Source organism: Phalaenopsis equestris, unplaced genomic scaffold (genome assembly GCF_001263595.1).
Source record: "Phalaenopsis equestris unplaced genomic scaffold, ASM126359v1 Scaffold233025, whole genome shotgun sequence".
Taxonomy (NCBI): domain Eukaryota; kingdom Viridiplantae; phylum Streptophyta; class Magnoliopsida; order Asparagales; family Orchidaceae; genus Phalaenopsis; species Phalaenopsis equestris.
Window position 1 is genome coordinate 71,037 of NW_018250980.1, and position 17,005 is coordinate 88,041.

General features: G+C 36.3%; 1 protein-coding gene across 3 annotated transcripts in view; it reads left to right on the forward strand.

Annotated features, from left to right (window-relative positions):
- Positions 1-13,791, forward strand: part of LOC110038523 (CBL-interacting protein kinase 8) — a 67,385-nt gene extending 53,594 nt beyond the window's left edge. Inside the window, exons 11-15 of one of the 3 annotated variants that reach the window (XM_020743388.1) lie at positions 1,535-1,651; positions 1,795-1,851; positions 2,342-2,416; positions 13,016-13,134; positions 13,498-13,791. In XM_020743388.1, the coding sequence (XP_020599047.1) occupies positions 1,535-1,651; positions 1,795-1,851; positions 2,342-2,416; positions 13,016-13,114 (348 nt within the window). In that variant the 3' untranslated portion in view covers positions 13,115-13,134; positions 13,498-13,791. The remainder of the gene's footprint in view (positions 1-1,534; positions 1,652-1,794; positions 1,852-2,341; positions 2,417-13,015; positions 13,135-13,497) is intronic. The other 2 variants (XM_020743390.1, XM_020743391.1) reach the window with 2 other exon arrangements.
- Positions 13,792-17,005: the final 3,214 nt, after the last annotated feature.

Here is a 17,005-nt window from a genome sequence, read left to right on the forward strand (position 1 = left end):
ACCTCTCTATTATCAGTACTGTTACCGCCGACTTCCTCCAGCTCCCTTTTAGCAGGCCGCCTCTTCTACTCCCTTCCGGTTGGCCACTGTCCCTCATACACCTGCTAGGCAGACTGCCTACACCTGCTGCCCCCTGCAGTGCTGCAGCCACCTGCTATCAGTCCTCTTCCAGCAGACAACAACCACTACTGCTCCCTCTAGCGCCGCAGCCACCTGTTGCTAGCCCCCTCCCAACAAGCGGTCACCACTCCTACTCTCTACAGCGCCGCCATTGCCTGCTATCAGACCCCTTCAAGCTAGTCAACACCACTTTTTGCTCCCTCTAGGCCTACCGCCGCTGCTTCCAACCCTCTTTTAGCAGCCTACTAGCCCCTCCTTATTCTTGCAGCACTACTGCTCCTGCTGCTATTTTCCTTCCCTTCCAGACCTGCTGTCTTCCCCTAGAGAGTCGTTTATGTATTTTGTGCTCTTTTTGCTCTTATTTTGAGGTGTTTTCATTGCCATTTAACCGTTTGCAATTGTGTTGTTTTATGTTGAGGAGTCATCGTAATTTATGAATTTAACAATAAATATTTTCGTTCTTTCGCTGTTTGGGTTAACTCATGTATCATTCTTTGCTGCTACTCGTATGTACGAGAGAGACAAGCAATTGTTTGAACGACGGCTTCTGCTGCAAAACAGAAGGGACGAATGTTACTATATTCTCAGGCAACGAGACTCGCTAGGGGAGAGAATCACCATGGCTCTGAAAAAGAATGGAAGAGACCAAGATCTGTTATCATTCGTTGCTGCTATCTGTAGGTACTAGAGAGATGAATCAATTCTTAGGCAACGAGAATCGCTATGGGAGAGAAGCACTGTAGCTCTGATATCATGAAAAAATTTAGAAAAGATTTTTATTTCTTGCTCTACCCTGATGCATTACATTTACTACATGTTTATAATAATGTGGTTGATATGCATGTCGACAAAATATGAGACTAGAATCCTTTTAAATTAAGAATCCCGCCAAATAAGAAAAAAGAAAATATGTGTTAAAAGGGAGCAAAATTAGTGAAATATAGAAAGAAAATAAATTCCTTTCTAATCAAGCATACGGATTGACACTTACCTACACTATGTAAAAGCACCAAAATTATCGGGGTTTTACATTTACAACCGGGGGTTTTTGGGGTAGGGTGGGAGTGGTGGTGGGGGGGTGCTGAAGGTGCACTAATGGGGCATGTCAATAGAGTTGACGTGGGAAGATGAGGAAAAAGGGGTAAAGTAAAGATAACAATTCTAGAAATTGTGAAATATGATTTGCACAGAGTGTAATCGCCTCATGCAGTATGAAATGACAATGGGTGGAGCATGGGGATTAGTTAATGACCGACTGTTGTAGCTTTCTTGAAGTGCCTTTAGTGATGGAATTTAATCTTTTATCTTGTATTTGATGATCATTTTATTAAACATTCAAACTTATATGCATTCTAGCAATTTTCCGCATCTTAGTCTTTCATTTTATTCACCACATTTGATTGTCCTATGTTAGGATAATGTTAAACATCAGACTAGATTTGTTTCACAAAAACCTGCTAAAGTTCTTTTGTCAAGCATCGAAGTTGTGGCACAGTCAATGGGCTTGAAGACTCATATTCGCAATTACAAGGTAATTGCTGTGACCATTGACGTTGAATTTGATGGAGCTTTAATTGGGTTAAATGAGAATGTTTTTTCAATTCTATTCATTTAATTCCCAACAAGAATACTTTTTTCTTTCCCACAAACCATGATGTTGGCTTTGGTGCACAGATGCGGGTTGAAGGTCTATCTGCAGACAGAAGTTCCCATTTTTCAGTTATGCTAGAAGTGAGCTCCTTTATTAATTATGCTAAATCCTACATTGTGATTAGAAATCATGTTTGGTATCAACAATGGTATTATTTATTATTCTTTAATTTATTAGTTGATTGATTGTTAGGGAAATATATGATTTTGTTTTAAATTTATTTGGAGTTTTTTTTAGAGTTTTTTTTTTTAATTTATTGTTGTGTTTGTAATCATCTTTAATTATTCTGTAAAAAAATATCCCATTACCCATCAAGAGGTATTGAAGAGTTATCGGATTCTTCTGAATAAATAAATATTTTCTAAACATGGATAACCCCAAGCTGATAAAATGAATCACTTATTCTTTATTACATTATCCACTAAAAATACCAAATATTAATTAACCATGCTATTGAAGTCAAATGTACGCCTTTATCCAACAAATGTTGTGGTAGTCGATCTTACTGTGTTAATTTTTCCACATCCACATTGCTTCTATGGTCTTCTGAATCATTTGAAATTGATGCAGATTTTTCAGGTTGCTCCATCAATTTTTATGGTAAATATCCAACGAGCAGCTGGAGATACAGAAGAATATCTCAAAGTGAGTGCTTTATTTCAGTGTTCTTCTAATTTTTTAGAAAATCGAGAAACCACAGGCCGGATGGTTTCATTTCCCCTTTTATAAAATTTGAAATTTTGATATCTGTTATAATCGTTTTGTAGTTAATAAATATGGAAATCTTCATGCTTTTTTTTCTTCTGCATTGCATGGAAAGTAATTTATTTGAAATCTTCCTAAAAATTTGTAACATTGTTGAATTTGTTTGTATGCATGCTTCAATATCTCTGTGAGATTCTTCTACAAGACAGCATATTTTATTTATTTTTAGTCTCACACATCAGATATGAATTGAAACCAGCTCAGTCTTTTGGCCCAAGCATGAATGCTGATTTGAGGCCATATTGCCTGTAAAGACTGTTGATCCAACCACAAAAAGTTACGATTTCAAGTGATATAAAATGCTTTTAAAATTTTACATCATGAAAGGTGATCTGCAATTCCAAGCGTTAAGAATCATTTTCTAAGCATATGAGCATGATGCACAAGATCTACCAGCTGATGTTCTTAGCTTGTTAATGATTTTAATAGAAATAGGATTTTAGGTTTACGAAGTTTTGATAAGACTAACTTAAAATGCAAAAATAAAAAAATCCAGCTTTTTATCCTTGGGGTCGAGCAGGACAAGCAAAGTTGGATTTCACAAACCTTAATATGGACTGACTGCCAACAAGTGAAATTGACTGATCATACAGGTTGGCCGAGTTGTGACAAAAGTGGTATCGGAGAGTGGTGTTTAGAATTATGTTACATAATCATATCAACACAGCCATTAGGCTCAAATAGCTGAAAACTTAATATAAAATTCAGGGAACTTAGAATAGATCATATAATCATAAACATAGCTATCATATACAAATTTTGATGATAGGTTTTATAAATGTGGAAGATTGTAACACTTGATTAAAAAAAGTGAGAGATCGAACTGATTAATTACGGTTCAACTAAAGCAAAATGAGTTTATTTGTTGTCTTCAAGCGAGAAGAAAACAAAAATGAAAGGGAAGCGTTGAATTGGAAATTGAAGCGAGCAGGGGGGTTAGTTTGCTATTATAAGAGGAGATGGGAGTAAAGAGGTAAATGAAGTCAATGGGGGATCGAGCAAACACTTATACGTAAAATCTTGAGTGCAGAAATCAGGCTTGAGCAGAGGACTGAATGTGTGAATGTAAGTAGAAATGGAGGGATTGATCATTGTGTGAATTGTGAGCCGGAGAAAGCACACCTAGGAGGAAGATGAATTGAGTGGGTGCCGAAGATGGAGGGCAAACATGCATGCAAGAGAGGGCTTGAGCTAAAACGAACAACAACATCGTACTAAGCTAAATGATATAAAATGATATGCAGAATATAAATAAAATAATTTATATAGTTTGTTTGCGTGTGACTATCTATATTGGATTAGCATATATATTGTTTCCATTTTTTGTTATGTTACCATAATTTAGAGGTATGAGTATTCACCAAGTTATTCGTAACTCATTATTTTTAAACTAACAAATTTCAGGTGATAGAGAGAGAATGGATATTGTATGTAGGAGACATGGCCAACATAGAGAAAGATAACTTTATATTTAATTATTTTTTTTTTCAGTTAATTTAAATTTTTTTTGTTATTGTCTATATTGATTATTTTAAATGATTCTATTATAGTTAGTGAAAATATACAAAATTAAAAATCTTAATTGCACCATCCAATCATCTATTCATGTATTGAAAATTCGAAGTCTCTTCGCTGCGCCATGAAAAATAATCTTCATGTGCATGCATTTCGATGAAGTCTCTTCGTTGGGTCGTTTCCTTCCCAGCTATCTCTAATGGTGACTGTATTGTGCAGGTTTGTTCACGAAGGCGATGGTTTTGGGAGGAACATGTGGGGGGAGAGTGACATATGGAGGATTTTGGGCAGAGATGGGAAATTTGGGCGAAATTGAGAGAGGGGGAGGTTATCGGTGAGGGTTTCAGATTGAGAGGGGAATATGAATATGGAATTGATTAATAATTACTAAATAATTTATATATTATCAAATTAATTATAATTTGATAAATTTATATATAATTATTAAATAGTTAATTAATAAATAAAATTATATTTTAAATTTTAAATTAATTAATAGAATTCTAAATAAATTTTAATTTATATAAATAGTAATGGATTAGTAATTTTTTAGCTTAAAAAATAATTATTAATTTATATATCTTTTTATTAATTAGTGTAAGTTCATTTTTTTATATATTTTGAGGCTTTGAATACTTATTTATACTTTTTGTTTAATGTTTATCTTTGCTGTTCAATAAATCCTTATAAATTCATTTAAGCTGTTAAACAGTTTCTCATGATTTACTTACTAACATACCAAACAAATTTCATCATCTAACCATCTCAAAATTTGATAAATTCGGATTTAGAGGATTTACTAAATCCTATTTAAACCATATCATACTTAGAACCAAATAGCCCGTTATACAATTGGTGTATTTCAAAGCTTGATATGTATCAAATGTGCAAGATATTTCTTTGTTATTTTTATATTATTTGTCATTTTTATGTTTTTCCCAGGTATTTATGATTTTATATGCAATGTACAAGTGATTAAACATCTTGGAGAGTTAAATGACTCAAAACAGTCTGACCCGACACCCTGACACTAGTTTTGGCTTCCTAGGTGCTTGTTCTGGTAACATGGAACCATAAGACTAGGCGCTTGGGTGCCTGGAACTAGTGGACCAAGTACATATACACTAGTTTTGGTCGCCCAAGAGCCTGTATCCAATGGTCTAGGCACCAGTTCAGAGCGCTTGGGCATCTGTAAGAGTGGGATTTCTATTCGAAGGATTCATTTTACATCGATTCACGTCAAAGTAGTTAGAAAATTAGGATTAAAAACATTTAAATCTCCAAATTTTGAACATTTGAGCTAAACTCAAAACCAATAAACTAGAACTATTCCAAATATTGGGAGTTCACTTGTTTCTTGTGAGATCAATAAACGAACTCAGTTTTGTATACTACTTGGTCGGTATGTATACTTTATTTTATCGTCAATGCTTCACATCATTTCAATCGTAGTGTAATCAAGATTCTTTCCTATTCTCAACATATGAAAAGTATGTCATTGACAAGCTTAAGTTGTTCGAAGCCCACTCCTCTACATATGAATGTAGGGTGGAAAAGACCTATAATTTCATTATTCACGATCAAAATATCTACACGCAAATGGTTGAGTTCATAATTTTCATATTCTTATACTTTACAATGCCTAATCTCTATATGCATTGACGGAGTTCACATGATTGAATGAAAAAGATTTTGTTGATTATCTAGAACATGCAATGCAAGCAAGATTATTTAGATCATGCCATGCATGCAGTTTTCTTGGATACACTTTAGTGGGGTAAATATTGAATTTCGTTGATATGAAGAGGCCTTTCACCAAGACAAGAAAACATGTTTTTGTTGTGATATTTTTACCAAATTACATCAAATAAAAATATCTTAAGCTTAAGGATCCCATGCATACTTTGAGGCCCCTTTTCTTTTTGTTAGGAATAATCATTACAAACTATAACTAGACGATTTAACTCTTAACACTAAGCTCTCAACCATAAAATAATAACCTTAGGCGTTTTTTTCATTATGGTGTAATTTGTGCAAATTAAATTATGGAGGTCCTTGTGTAAATACTCCTTTTGAAATTTCAACACATTTTGGGCTTTTTTTCCTTATGATGGGGATAATAAAAAGAATCATATAATTATATCATGATGGTGTAATTTGCGTAAATTAAACTATGGAGGTTTTTGTGCAAATATTCCTTTTGAAATTTCAACATATTTTGAGCTCTTTTCCTAATGATGAGAATAATAAAATGAATCATACAATTATATATAAATTATTTTAATTAGCTTAGAATATTCATTATTTTGTTTTATATATTTCCGCTTAAATTTTCTATTATATATATTTGTGTGTGTGTGTGTGTGTGTGTTTATTATTATTATTATTATTATTATTATTATTATTATTACTATTAATTTTATTATTAAACAAATTAACTTTAATTTTATTAAAGCTTACCTCATCAAGCCTTATTGAGCCTTGATCCTTTGCGCATGAGCTTCTTCCTGAGAGCTAAATCACATGCATGAGAGCTCCTCTGTAGCGCCCTTTTTTACTCCGATTGCGACTTGACATAGACGTAGGCGCTACATTTTCCCCTTTCTCTTTCTTTGAATGCGCAGGAACTTCCACACTCTCCTCCTCTGCACGACAATGGCGCCGCCTCCTTCGACTTCTCTCTATCAACTCCACAGCTCAATCCTAGTAATGCAACCCTCGACGCTGCCATTCGACTCTCTTGGCAAGTTCTTACCTCAAGAAAAATTTATAGGCGATTTTACCTATTTGGTTTCCCGACCTTATTGCTTCTTCGCCTTCCCGAGCTTCTCGATTCTTTTTCTTCAGCTCTTCATTTACCTGAATCTTCACTTCGTCTTCTCTCCTATTCATTTGTTTGATTCTTCACCCTTGGGATGTTACATCCACTCTCTACCTGAGAATAAGAGGCCTCTCCCAGCCAGTTGCTATTGAAAGTTGCTTAACTTGCCAATTCATGTGCGAGTTAATACTTCTAAACGAATTAGTTTATCGGATGCACCTGCAGAGTACAATCAGTGGAAGAGCCAAATTACAAAGTCAATGACTTTAGAGTTACTTTGTGACAATCTGTATTTATGAAACTCCAGCTCATATTGTGCAAAAAGTGGATATGTATGTGTTCTATCAGCATGTGCTTTGGAATGAAAATGCTTAAAAGATTGACTTACCAAAAAATTATAGTAGCCCCACCACTTTCAATGCGGTCGATCTCACGTCTTAGTATGATACAACAGAAGCTTCGATGGATAAGGGAGACTAGCGCTAGCGTCTGGGGTGGAAATTCAATGAAGCATGAGACGCAGGGTGTTCCGCGACCAAGGTGAGCATTCCTCTTGGGCCACTCGTATTTGCCTTCTTATTGTATATTCTCTTTCGTGATGTTTTAGGGTTAGATTTTGTTGTGATGTTGTTTGATATAGCCGTCGTCTTTTCTGTTTCACATCTAGGGTTGTATCCGATGGTCGAGTGGTACTCCGGTTGTATCTCGCTCCCAATGTGGTGATTTATCCATCCCTAACTTCTTCGTATTTTCTCTACTTTGCGACCATCGCCCTGACAACAATTCTTTTGTTGTTCTTCCTGTAGGTCCTCACTGTCCTGCCATCCTCTTCTCTGTCGCAGTTGCACATGTCCTCTTCCTTATTGTTTCTAGCAGCCCACCGCCTTTCCAGTCGCTCCTAACCATTCCCACATTGTCGTAAATCATTGTTCCTTGCTGCAGCCACCCGGAAAGTCACCTATTTGTTGTCCACTTACAATTGCTGCAGTTCTTATTTAATTTAATTAATAATATTTGTTTTCCTATTATTGTTTGAGTTAACTCCGCTATCATCGAAACAACATAGGAACTTGATTGGGTCTATTATTATTCTTTATTATTTGTTTTGAGCCAACAGTGATGTTTTATTTTCTTCATGCTAAATTGATGCTATTAAGTTAAAGAAAGCATTAGAAAGCTTATAAATTAGTGTCTATCAAAAGCTCTCTTTTACAATTGAGAAAGATAATTAATCATAAAAGCTTGTGTCTATAATCAAGTTAAAATTAGATTATAAGGTTATTGTCATTAGGTTGAAATCTCTGAGTAGTTTTTTATCTTATATCAAATTTAAATTGAAAAAAAATAACCCAATTTCTTAAATATACCATCTCCATGTTGATTTCAAATCTTGTAATTATCTAATGCTCTAGGTATGCTTCTTGAGAAGATTTCATGAATGAGAATGTACTTCATGGGGTTGAGTGCAAATAAATGAGAAAATATATTTTCAAGGGTGTAGAATTAGAGGACTTTAGAGACTTCAAACTAGCTGGTCCTCAAGACTATTCAAACCATAGATTAACCAATGTTATTTATTGTATCTCTAGTAAGGGTAAAGAATATTATTGTTCCTATTTGACACAACACATTTAGTATGCTTTCATAACAAAGTTTCTATATTTATCACTGATTCATGATAAGGAAAAAATATTTTATTTATAATATCTTTCATCTTGCAAGTATTTTAGTTAAGTTTATTAGTTGTTTACTTTATTTTCAATTGTCAAAAATTACAAAAAGAATCAAACTTTCATTCATATTTTAGCATCTTAAGTTGAAGTAAGAATATATTGCTAAGTAAAATTTTGGTTATATAAAATTAGTCCTCCGTGTGGGATCAATATTCAGGACTTAATCAGAAAGTTCTATATTATTTAATAACGATATGTATACTTATGTGGTATCTCATATTGAAATATTATAATGACATTCTTATTTGCTTCATAGTGAAAGATTTACCTAGCTTTTGTTTTGGATCAACTTTTTTGCTCTGTTGCAAATTAAGATTATCTATTAAGGAAATTAATCGCATACATCGCATTTTACGTATATCTATATAGAAAATCGGGATCACTCATCATGAAGAGAAGTATGGAGAAGGTGGCTAGGGATGAGCATGGAGCTTATTGGAAGATCATTAAAGTGGATAAACAACTCAGGAGTGAGCTAGCTTGGCCAGTCCAAGTTCATTTAAGGAGATGAGTTGGATGCCATGTAAGGGATCATGTCTTCCTATTCACTTTAGTTAGCATTGGTCAAAACTTGTGGCTTTAGGTGTCTTGATGCTTTAATGGGTTTTTTGTGACATGATGGGTTTATGGGGTTGTGGGTTTCCATGAAGGGACTTTAATTAAGCTCTTCATGAAATTTCTATTAATTAACTGATTAATTAATTATTTAATCAATCCCAACTGATGGTTAGTCGTGTGATCATAAATTTGACCTTTTAGGCTCACTTGGGTATGAGATTGGTCATGTGGTGGCCACTATATGGGCCATATGGAGTTGGTTTGATCATATGGTCGATACGTTGACCATATGGGGCCTAGGGTTGACCTAAGGGCCGATGTGGTGTGAGGTGATCAGTTTGGTCAATTTTGGATATTATTTTATTTTATTTATTTATATTATTTATATTATTATTATTATTATTATTATTATTATTATTTCATGTGGTGTTATTTCGGGTGTTATCCGAGTAGTGTTATCGATAATAATCACGACATTGGTGTTACCCGGTGGTATCGCATGGAATCGCGGGGTTATTTGGCGAGGAATCGCGGGAGTCGTTTTATGGCCTAGGACCGAGGTGGTATCGTGGTGTTATGGGCGTGACACTGCGGTCTGGTTGCGGGATCGTGGTAGTGGTGTTATGGCGGTAGTATCGTGGTAGGATGGTGGTGTTATTGACTTGGTACTGCGGTGTTGTTGTGGAATCGCGCCCGTGGTGTTATTGCGGTGGTAACGTGGTTGTATGGTGGTGTTATTGATGAGGTACCGCGGTTTTGTTGCGGGATCGTGGTCGTGGTGTTATTGCGGTAGTAACGTGATTGTATGGTGGTATTATGGACCCAGTACCACGGTGTTGGTTCGGGATCGCGATCGTGGTGTTATTTCGGTAGTACCGCGATTGCATTGTAGTGTCATTGGGTTGAGTTGGGCCCAAATCAAGTTGTGATCTAGCCTAAACCCACTTTCTCACTTCAATTTAACTTATACACACATGACATAAGACAATTGATGATTCAGTGTGTTTTTAGGTACTGTAATGAGAAAATTTGGCATTCACATTTGACAAAATTGGGTTTGATTATAGAATTTTTGGTGGATTTGGTAACTCATAAAAACTTAAAGACAAACTTCTCAGGCTTCAGAGGTACAATCCCAGTCTACGATCATTGATAAGGTGGACATAGCGTGCCCTCACAAAAGTGAGATCAACAATGTTTTGTCTATAGATGAATATCTTATTTTATCAGGGAGACAATAGCAATTTGATCGCAGGACTCATCATGAAGGGCTCAAGAATACCCACTCATTAACAAAGTATGAAGTGCATGGATCTCCTTCATTCTACTGAGTTCGAGATTATAGGTGCTCTTACCAGCAGAGAGGCGCTAGTGAGATCAGTTTTGGTGATGCTATAGGGTAGTGAGACATAAGAGCCGATATTATGTATAGAGAAGTCACTATGGAGAGGGTTTTAAGATCTCCTAACACACCATACCGCTAGGGCCGCCACCATAAGGGAAGGTTATTTTTGTCCTAGCTTTTGAGAGGCATGAGCCAACATTGGGCTACCTTTGGAGGACTTTGCATAAGTGCACTTGGCATGAAGTTCCAATTCAGTTCAACAGGGTACCCACAGATGGTTGGACAGATAGAGATGATTAGTTCTCAAGTGTTTTGTGAGACGGTGCATCAGACAATGGAATCCAAGTGTTTGTAGAGGCGCAGTCAAAGTCCCTCTAAGCCTGGGAGATTACGACATTGTGGTTATCTTCAATGGAGCCGACCCAACTACATAATTTGAGATTGAAACTTCGATGAATGAGTTTGAAGCTCCCCCAATCTTAGGAGATTGACGCGTGATGTCTAATAGGCACAGAGCGTCCCAGGGATGCCTGGATGGAACTGGTCCAATAAGTATTAGGGCGGGCCGAACCCTCAAAGGCTTAGGAGTGTTGTCTAAGTGTTACTCTAGTCTATTTATCTGTTTTTGTTGGTGTCTAGAGTTAGTTTTTTACTGTGTTTATTTCGAGATAGATGTTTGCATCTCGCTTTTTTCTTCTAGGGTTGTATCCAAAGTTTTTTAGTGGTGTCTTGGTTGTATCTCATTCTCGGGTTGGTTTTTATCCTTTTCATACCCTTCTCCCTTTCCCTCATCTGCTTCCTTAACCTTGTCGCCCCACCTCGGCTGCTTCGCCCCTACCTTGTTGTTCCTGCTTGCCAAGCTGCTGTTTTTATGCAGCCCGCTAAGCTCCAGCACCGACCCAACCTTCGCTGCCATCCCATGCTTTCCTTCTTGTTGTCATCACCCAAAACCATACCCCACCGCTGCTGTTCCTGCTTCCTGCCTGCTGTTTGGACCTCGGAAAACGGCCACTTTGCTTTTTCCAGTTTGTCAACCACCTTTTTTTCCACTACCCCGCTTTGTTTTTATTGTAATTTCATATTTGCATTCAGCAATAATGTGTTTTCCATTTGTGTTTTGTAAAACCCAGATATCATTCCCTTTTTTCTTCTCTTTCGACTCTCTCAAATTAGTTACTGCATTTTCTTTTGACAAAGTGAAATTTTCACTTTAAAGCTAATTTTAACTGGCTGCCCTTGTTCAATATTTTCTTCCAGCCTCTCATTAAGAATCTTATCTGGCAACACAATTGCATCGACGAAGGAGCACCTCCATCCATCCTTATATATCTTATTCCCTCATTATCGTAAGCATATTCAAAATTTTTTAAGTACTTTCATCAGTTTTTTTTTATTTTTTTAAGTAGAAGATCATTCTCTAACAAAATATTCATCAACATGTCAAACTTCTAGAGCTTAAATCTTAAAATCGTCAATCTTAGAATTGCACTTATGTACTTGTTTATTGTAACATGAACGATAAACTCAATGTAAAAATATCACCAAGAACAAGCACATTGTGTAATCCATTAGAGTTCATGTATGACGCAATATTGATAGTAAAAGAAAGAGTTATTAAATTTTTCTTCAATTATCCATAGATGATAGGAGATGATCCAATCTACCATCAACGAAGCCATAAATGGTATACAAAATACAAGTAGGCTTACCAGAACATTCATAAATTTGTAATTCTGCTCATGCTTGTTGCAAGGATTAACTCCAAGAACAATCTCATTCAATATTATCGCACCAAAATTGTTTTATTGCATGCACCTCAAAATCTCCAAATCCTCCAAGAACAGCTAAAATCTCGGAGGGCAAATCACACAAGGATTCGAGATAGGTCAAGAGTGGCCATATCAAAGTGACCCACCACATATGTAACCATAAACCCCCCTGGGTACATTTTAGAGGCAAAGTGATGATATTTCTTGAGATTATCAAACAAGTGACCCAAATCACATGCAAATCTTCAGGCCCAAGGAAGCTCAATACTAAAGAAAATCAAGATAGGTCTGATCTCAGTCAACCAATGTGACCTACTTCAAAAAATGGAATATTCCATGTATCTCAGATCCTATGCAATTAAGTAATTTTCAAACAATACAACTCGTCCTGGAAATTGCTCATGTTGTTTACTGTTTTTATAAGCCATGGAAGGGATATAAAAATTAAATATTTTCGAGAGAACTGCTAAAATAGTTCCCTAACTCTTAGCAGTGGTCATTTTAGTCTCGAGAAAACTGCTAAAATAGTTCCCTAACTCTTAGCAGTAGTCATTTTAGTCTTAGAGTTTATAAAAGTAATACCCAAGTAATAATAAATGGACATTTTACTCATTTTCTGTTTTACATTCAATAATACTGTCTTCGTACGATACAAAAATCATTACACAATTTAAGAGGGATACTAGTCTTTCATATTCTAATACACAGTTTTTTCTAATATTGCCATTTGATTTGCAGTTTAGCAAAATCTTCTGTGGCAAACTTGATGACCTCATATTTAGACCAGCAGTAGAGAAAAGCAGATCGCGTCTGCTACGGGTGTCCAAACGCCAATAATCAGTATAAATTCTGTACATGTACGGCTGCTGAAACGCAATCCTTTTTATTCTGAAGCATAAATCATTTATGATGATTATTTTTTAGTGAAATTACCTACATATCACACAATTCTTATGTGTTTACAAATCTAACACCCTAAGTTTTTTATTTAGACTAAAATAACACCTTGTTGTCTAAAACTTGTGCATTGAACCGTGTACTTGACTTAAAAAATTAGAAATGGTGATATTTTTTTATGTGATGTTAAAGATTTGAGTGGTATACATGTAAATATGAATGTTAGATGTAAATACATAAGAATTATGCGGTATGTTTGCAAATGCCCCAATTTTTTATGGCTGAATTGTCTTTATGACTGGTTTACCCTTTAATCTCTTCAGGTATAGTATAAGGATGAAGGTGTGCCTCATCAAGAAGGCAGTTTAGTCCAAGGTAATGATTTTTGTTATTCTTCACCTTGTAGTTCTTACTTAATGAACCAGTTTTATGTTTAAAAAATTCTTTGAACTTAGCTTCCCTTATAGTTAACTGAAATTTTGCAGCATTGTTGTATAAGATGCATGTATGCTTTCATTAAGAACATTGAACTAAGTCTATTTTTATTTATTTATGAATTAGTTATTGTAATATATTTTATTCCTCTTAGCTTCTGATGATGATGAGTTTATCTATAACTTGAAACTCTTCGTTGTTTTTTAGTTGTTAACGTGATAGAGTTTAGAAAGTTATGAGTAGTGTTATAAATTTGCCTGAGTTTGAGCGAGTCCGATGTTTGCCTTTTTTTTGTTCGGCTCGTTCAAAATTTGCGTTGAAATAGGGTCATGCTTGAAATGGCTCCTGAATAGTAGCATGTTCGTGCTGGCTTGATTTAAATGATTTCTTTGTTTTAGCTCATGTACTACTTGAAGCTCGCTTAAATGATTTAAAAATGATTAAAATTTAATATTTTTAAAATTAATATAAAATATAATAATAATATTTATTTATTTATTTAATTTGAGTCAAAATTAATTAAACATGTTCTAGTAAGAGCTTTTCATGTTTGATTGTTTTGGAAATTGAACTTTTTAGGAAGCGAGCTGTTTGCAAAGGCTACTATTTTTTTTTTATAGCCCTAGTTAGGAAGAATATTAAAGCGGTAAATATGGCTTTACTATATCTTCAAATTCGTTCCAGCAAATGCACAAAAATAGATGGGCCTCTTTAGCTTCTTCCTTAATAAATTACTCGCAGATGATTTTCTGAATGATAATCAGCTGAGCTTGATACAATAATTTTAGATTAAATAGCCTTCTTTAGCCAAGAAAATTTACTTTTTAACTTACCAGATTTTGGTGGCTGAGCTAGTTAATGTGTAGCTCGGATAGGCCGCACTGAAATTATGCACGTGAGATCAAATTTACATTTTACACCCTCTTAATATCGGCAATTATAATAGCCAGGTGAGATTTAACATGTTCCAAATTTTATTTTAAGAAGCACATCTAATCACTTTGTGATTCGTGTTGTAATTTTGATGCATACATATTAGATCCCTGAGTTTTCCTATTCTATAACAGTTACAACTATGTTAATGGTAGAGAAACTATTAATAAACTAATAGCACCAAAATCAAGATAATCAAATAAACAATTGACTTCCGCTTGGGTTCCACGCCTAGTGTGCCCTATAAATGGATTCTTGTTGTCAGCTATTCTCAAACAAGTTGAGGCCACCCAGATTGAGGATGCAATTCGGAGTAGGGTGGATTTTGAACTCTTTGGCTTTGTCGGGCTATCGAATTTCTGTTTTTTTAAAGAAGAAGAAGATCATGAAGAAAGACAAAAGGTCGAAGCTAGAACTTGTGGCAGTCGAACTAGATGACTCATCTGATGGTGTTGACGGATAGTTACCAAATAAACTTCGCCAAGAAACTGCTTGCCTGGTCTGACATAAACGCGATTGTTAAGGGTCAACGAGGCTCGCGAAGGGACGAGATCCGGGAAAAGTAGACGAAGGGAGCGACGGTCGTCGGTTCTTCCTAGCCTTCACTTCAGAAAGACAGAGGTACCTTATTGTAAGAGAGAGACGAGTTTTCGAGAGCACTTTTTGAAATGGGCAGGTTTTTAGGTATGCAAAAAAAGTTTTAATTGTTAGCGGGTTTTTAATGACTCTGTGATATTATCTTGGATGCAGATGAATTAGTTTAGTTGAGGGGTGGTCGCGAAGATGACGGGCCTTCGAAGGACGATGGCCATTGCGGTGGCCAATTTGTGGGCCGAGTACTTCGAGCTTCTACCGCCAATCACTTCAAGGGCTCCACTTATCCGACCTTTTGCCCACGGTGGACCCCCAATAGGAGCGACCAGGGTGGTGGCAGCCTTCTCCCAGATTCATGAAGCAGCAAGCAGATGGGGCTGGCATGGAGCAGGCAGAGACTTGGTCGTAGGTCTTGTACGGGAGTTGTCATCTTGCTTCGCAGTTACAGATTCAGGGTGACGGCAAACGGAGGTTGTCACTTTGCATAGCGGGCTAGTGAGCTTGGTTAGGAGCACTTCGTGAGTCGACTACCTGGGTTGAGTTTCAGTGTTCCATTGATCGGGTGGATCACATTAGTTTATGTAAGGAGTTGGTCCTCTAACAGCTAATTTGGAAGGGGCATGTAGACTGAAGCGTTGGAGACCTGTTTATAAAACACTTCATTCAAGACTTGTAATAATGTTAGTTGCAATAAAGCAATAATCAGATAAATTTGAAGAAATATTTATTATGACACTTATCATTATGTGTCGTCTCATTTCATGTGCTCGCCCTATAAAAAAGGTGAGGAATTGCTTTTCACCTTTTACGCTTTCTGATTTTTTTCTATGTTCCTCTTGTCCTCTCTTATCCTTTTGTCTTTTGGTCTTTTTCTTGTGATGACTTCCAAGTTCTCTCTAACTTTCTTTAGTTCTAGCAAGACCTCCAACCCTTCGTCTTTTACGGAAAGGGATGTGGAGGAGTTGCAGAGGAGGTATGTCTTAGATGGTCGCATTTTCATTCGGGCAATGCCTGGATCGATTGCCCGAATCGACACACGACAAATAATGTGGGCGAGGATTTGGTCTTCTATCGGGATCCGTTCAAGTATGGTCTCTGGTTGCCCTTGTGCAATGAGCTCCAGAGTAGCTACAGAACATACTTGGTCGTTCCAGCTCAGGTGCTGCCAAATTCTAAAGCCGCAATAATGATCTTCATTTTTTTCTTTCGTCGAGAAAGAATCCCGTGGTCGATAGACTTGTTCAATTATTCTTATATGTTCAAGGATGATAAGGAGGGCTTCGCCATGTTCTCCAGTGGTAAAAAACTAACTCCTTGGAGTTGAAAATAAGATAAAGAATTGGTGGAAGCAATTTCTATTTGGTTCCTGCTCCGACGATTGGGGTGTCCAAACCAAACCATCGGAGTCAACAGGGAACAAGGTGAAGTCCCTTTCGGAGGATATTCACATCGTCGAGGTAATTTTAACTAGCTGAAACCTCTCAATTCTGCAGTATACGGTCGAGGCAACGGTCACCTGAGTGTTAAAGGGTGAGTTGACTAGGGAGCAGTGGCGTCTCTCAGACTTTGATTAGGCGAGGATATTTAAAGTGATGAGAGAGAAGCTGGCTGCTAAGCAAAGAAAACGGAAGCGCCTCCCAACAGATGGTAATCCTTCTAATAGTTCTGACTTATACATCCTCCCTGGTGGAGTGGCTTATGTGAAGAACAATATTAGGGGTGCAAAGTTTATAGTTTCTAAATATGAAATTGATGTAGTTATCCAAAACACAGTGACCAACGAGGTTACAATAATTGCATGAAATCATTCGATTGCTACAGGGACTAGCGAAGAAAGGGAATCTGCTTTTGAGGATACACAGGGAGAAG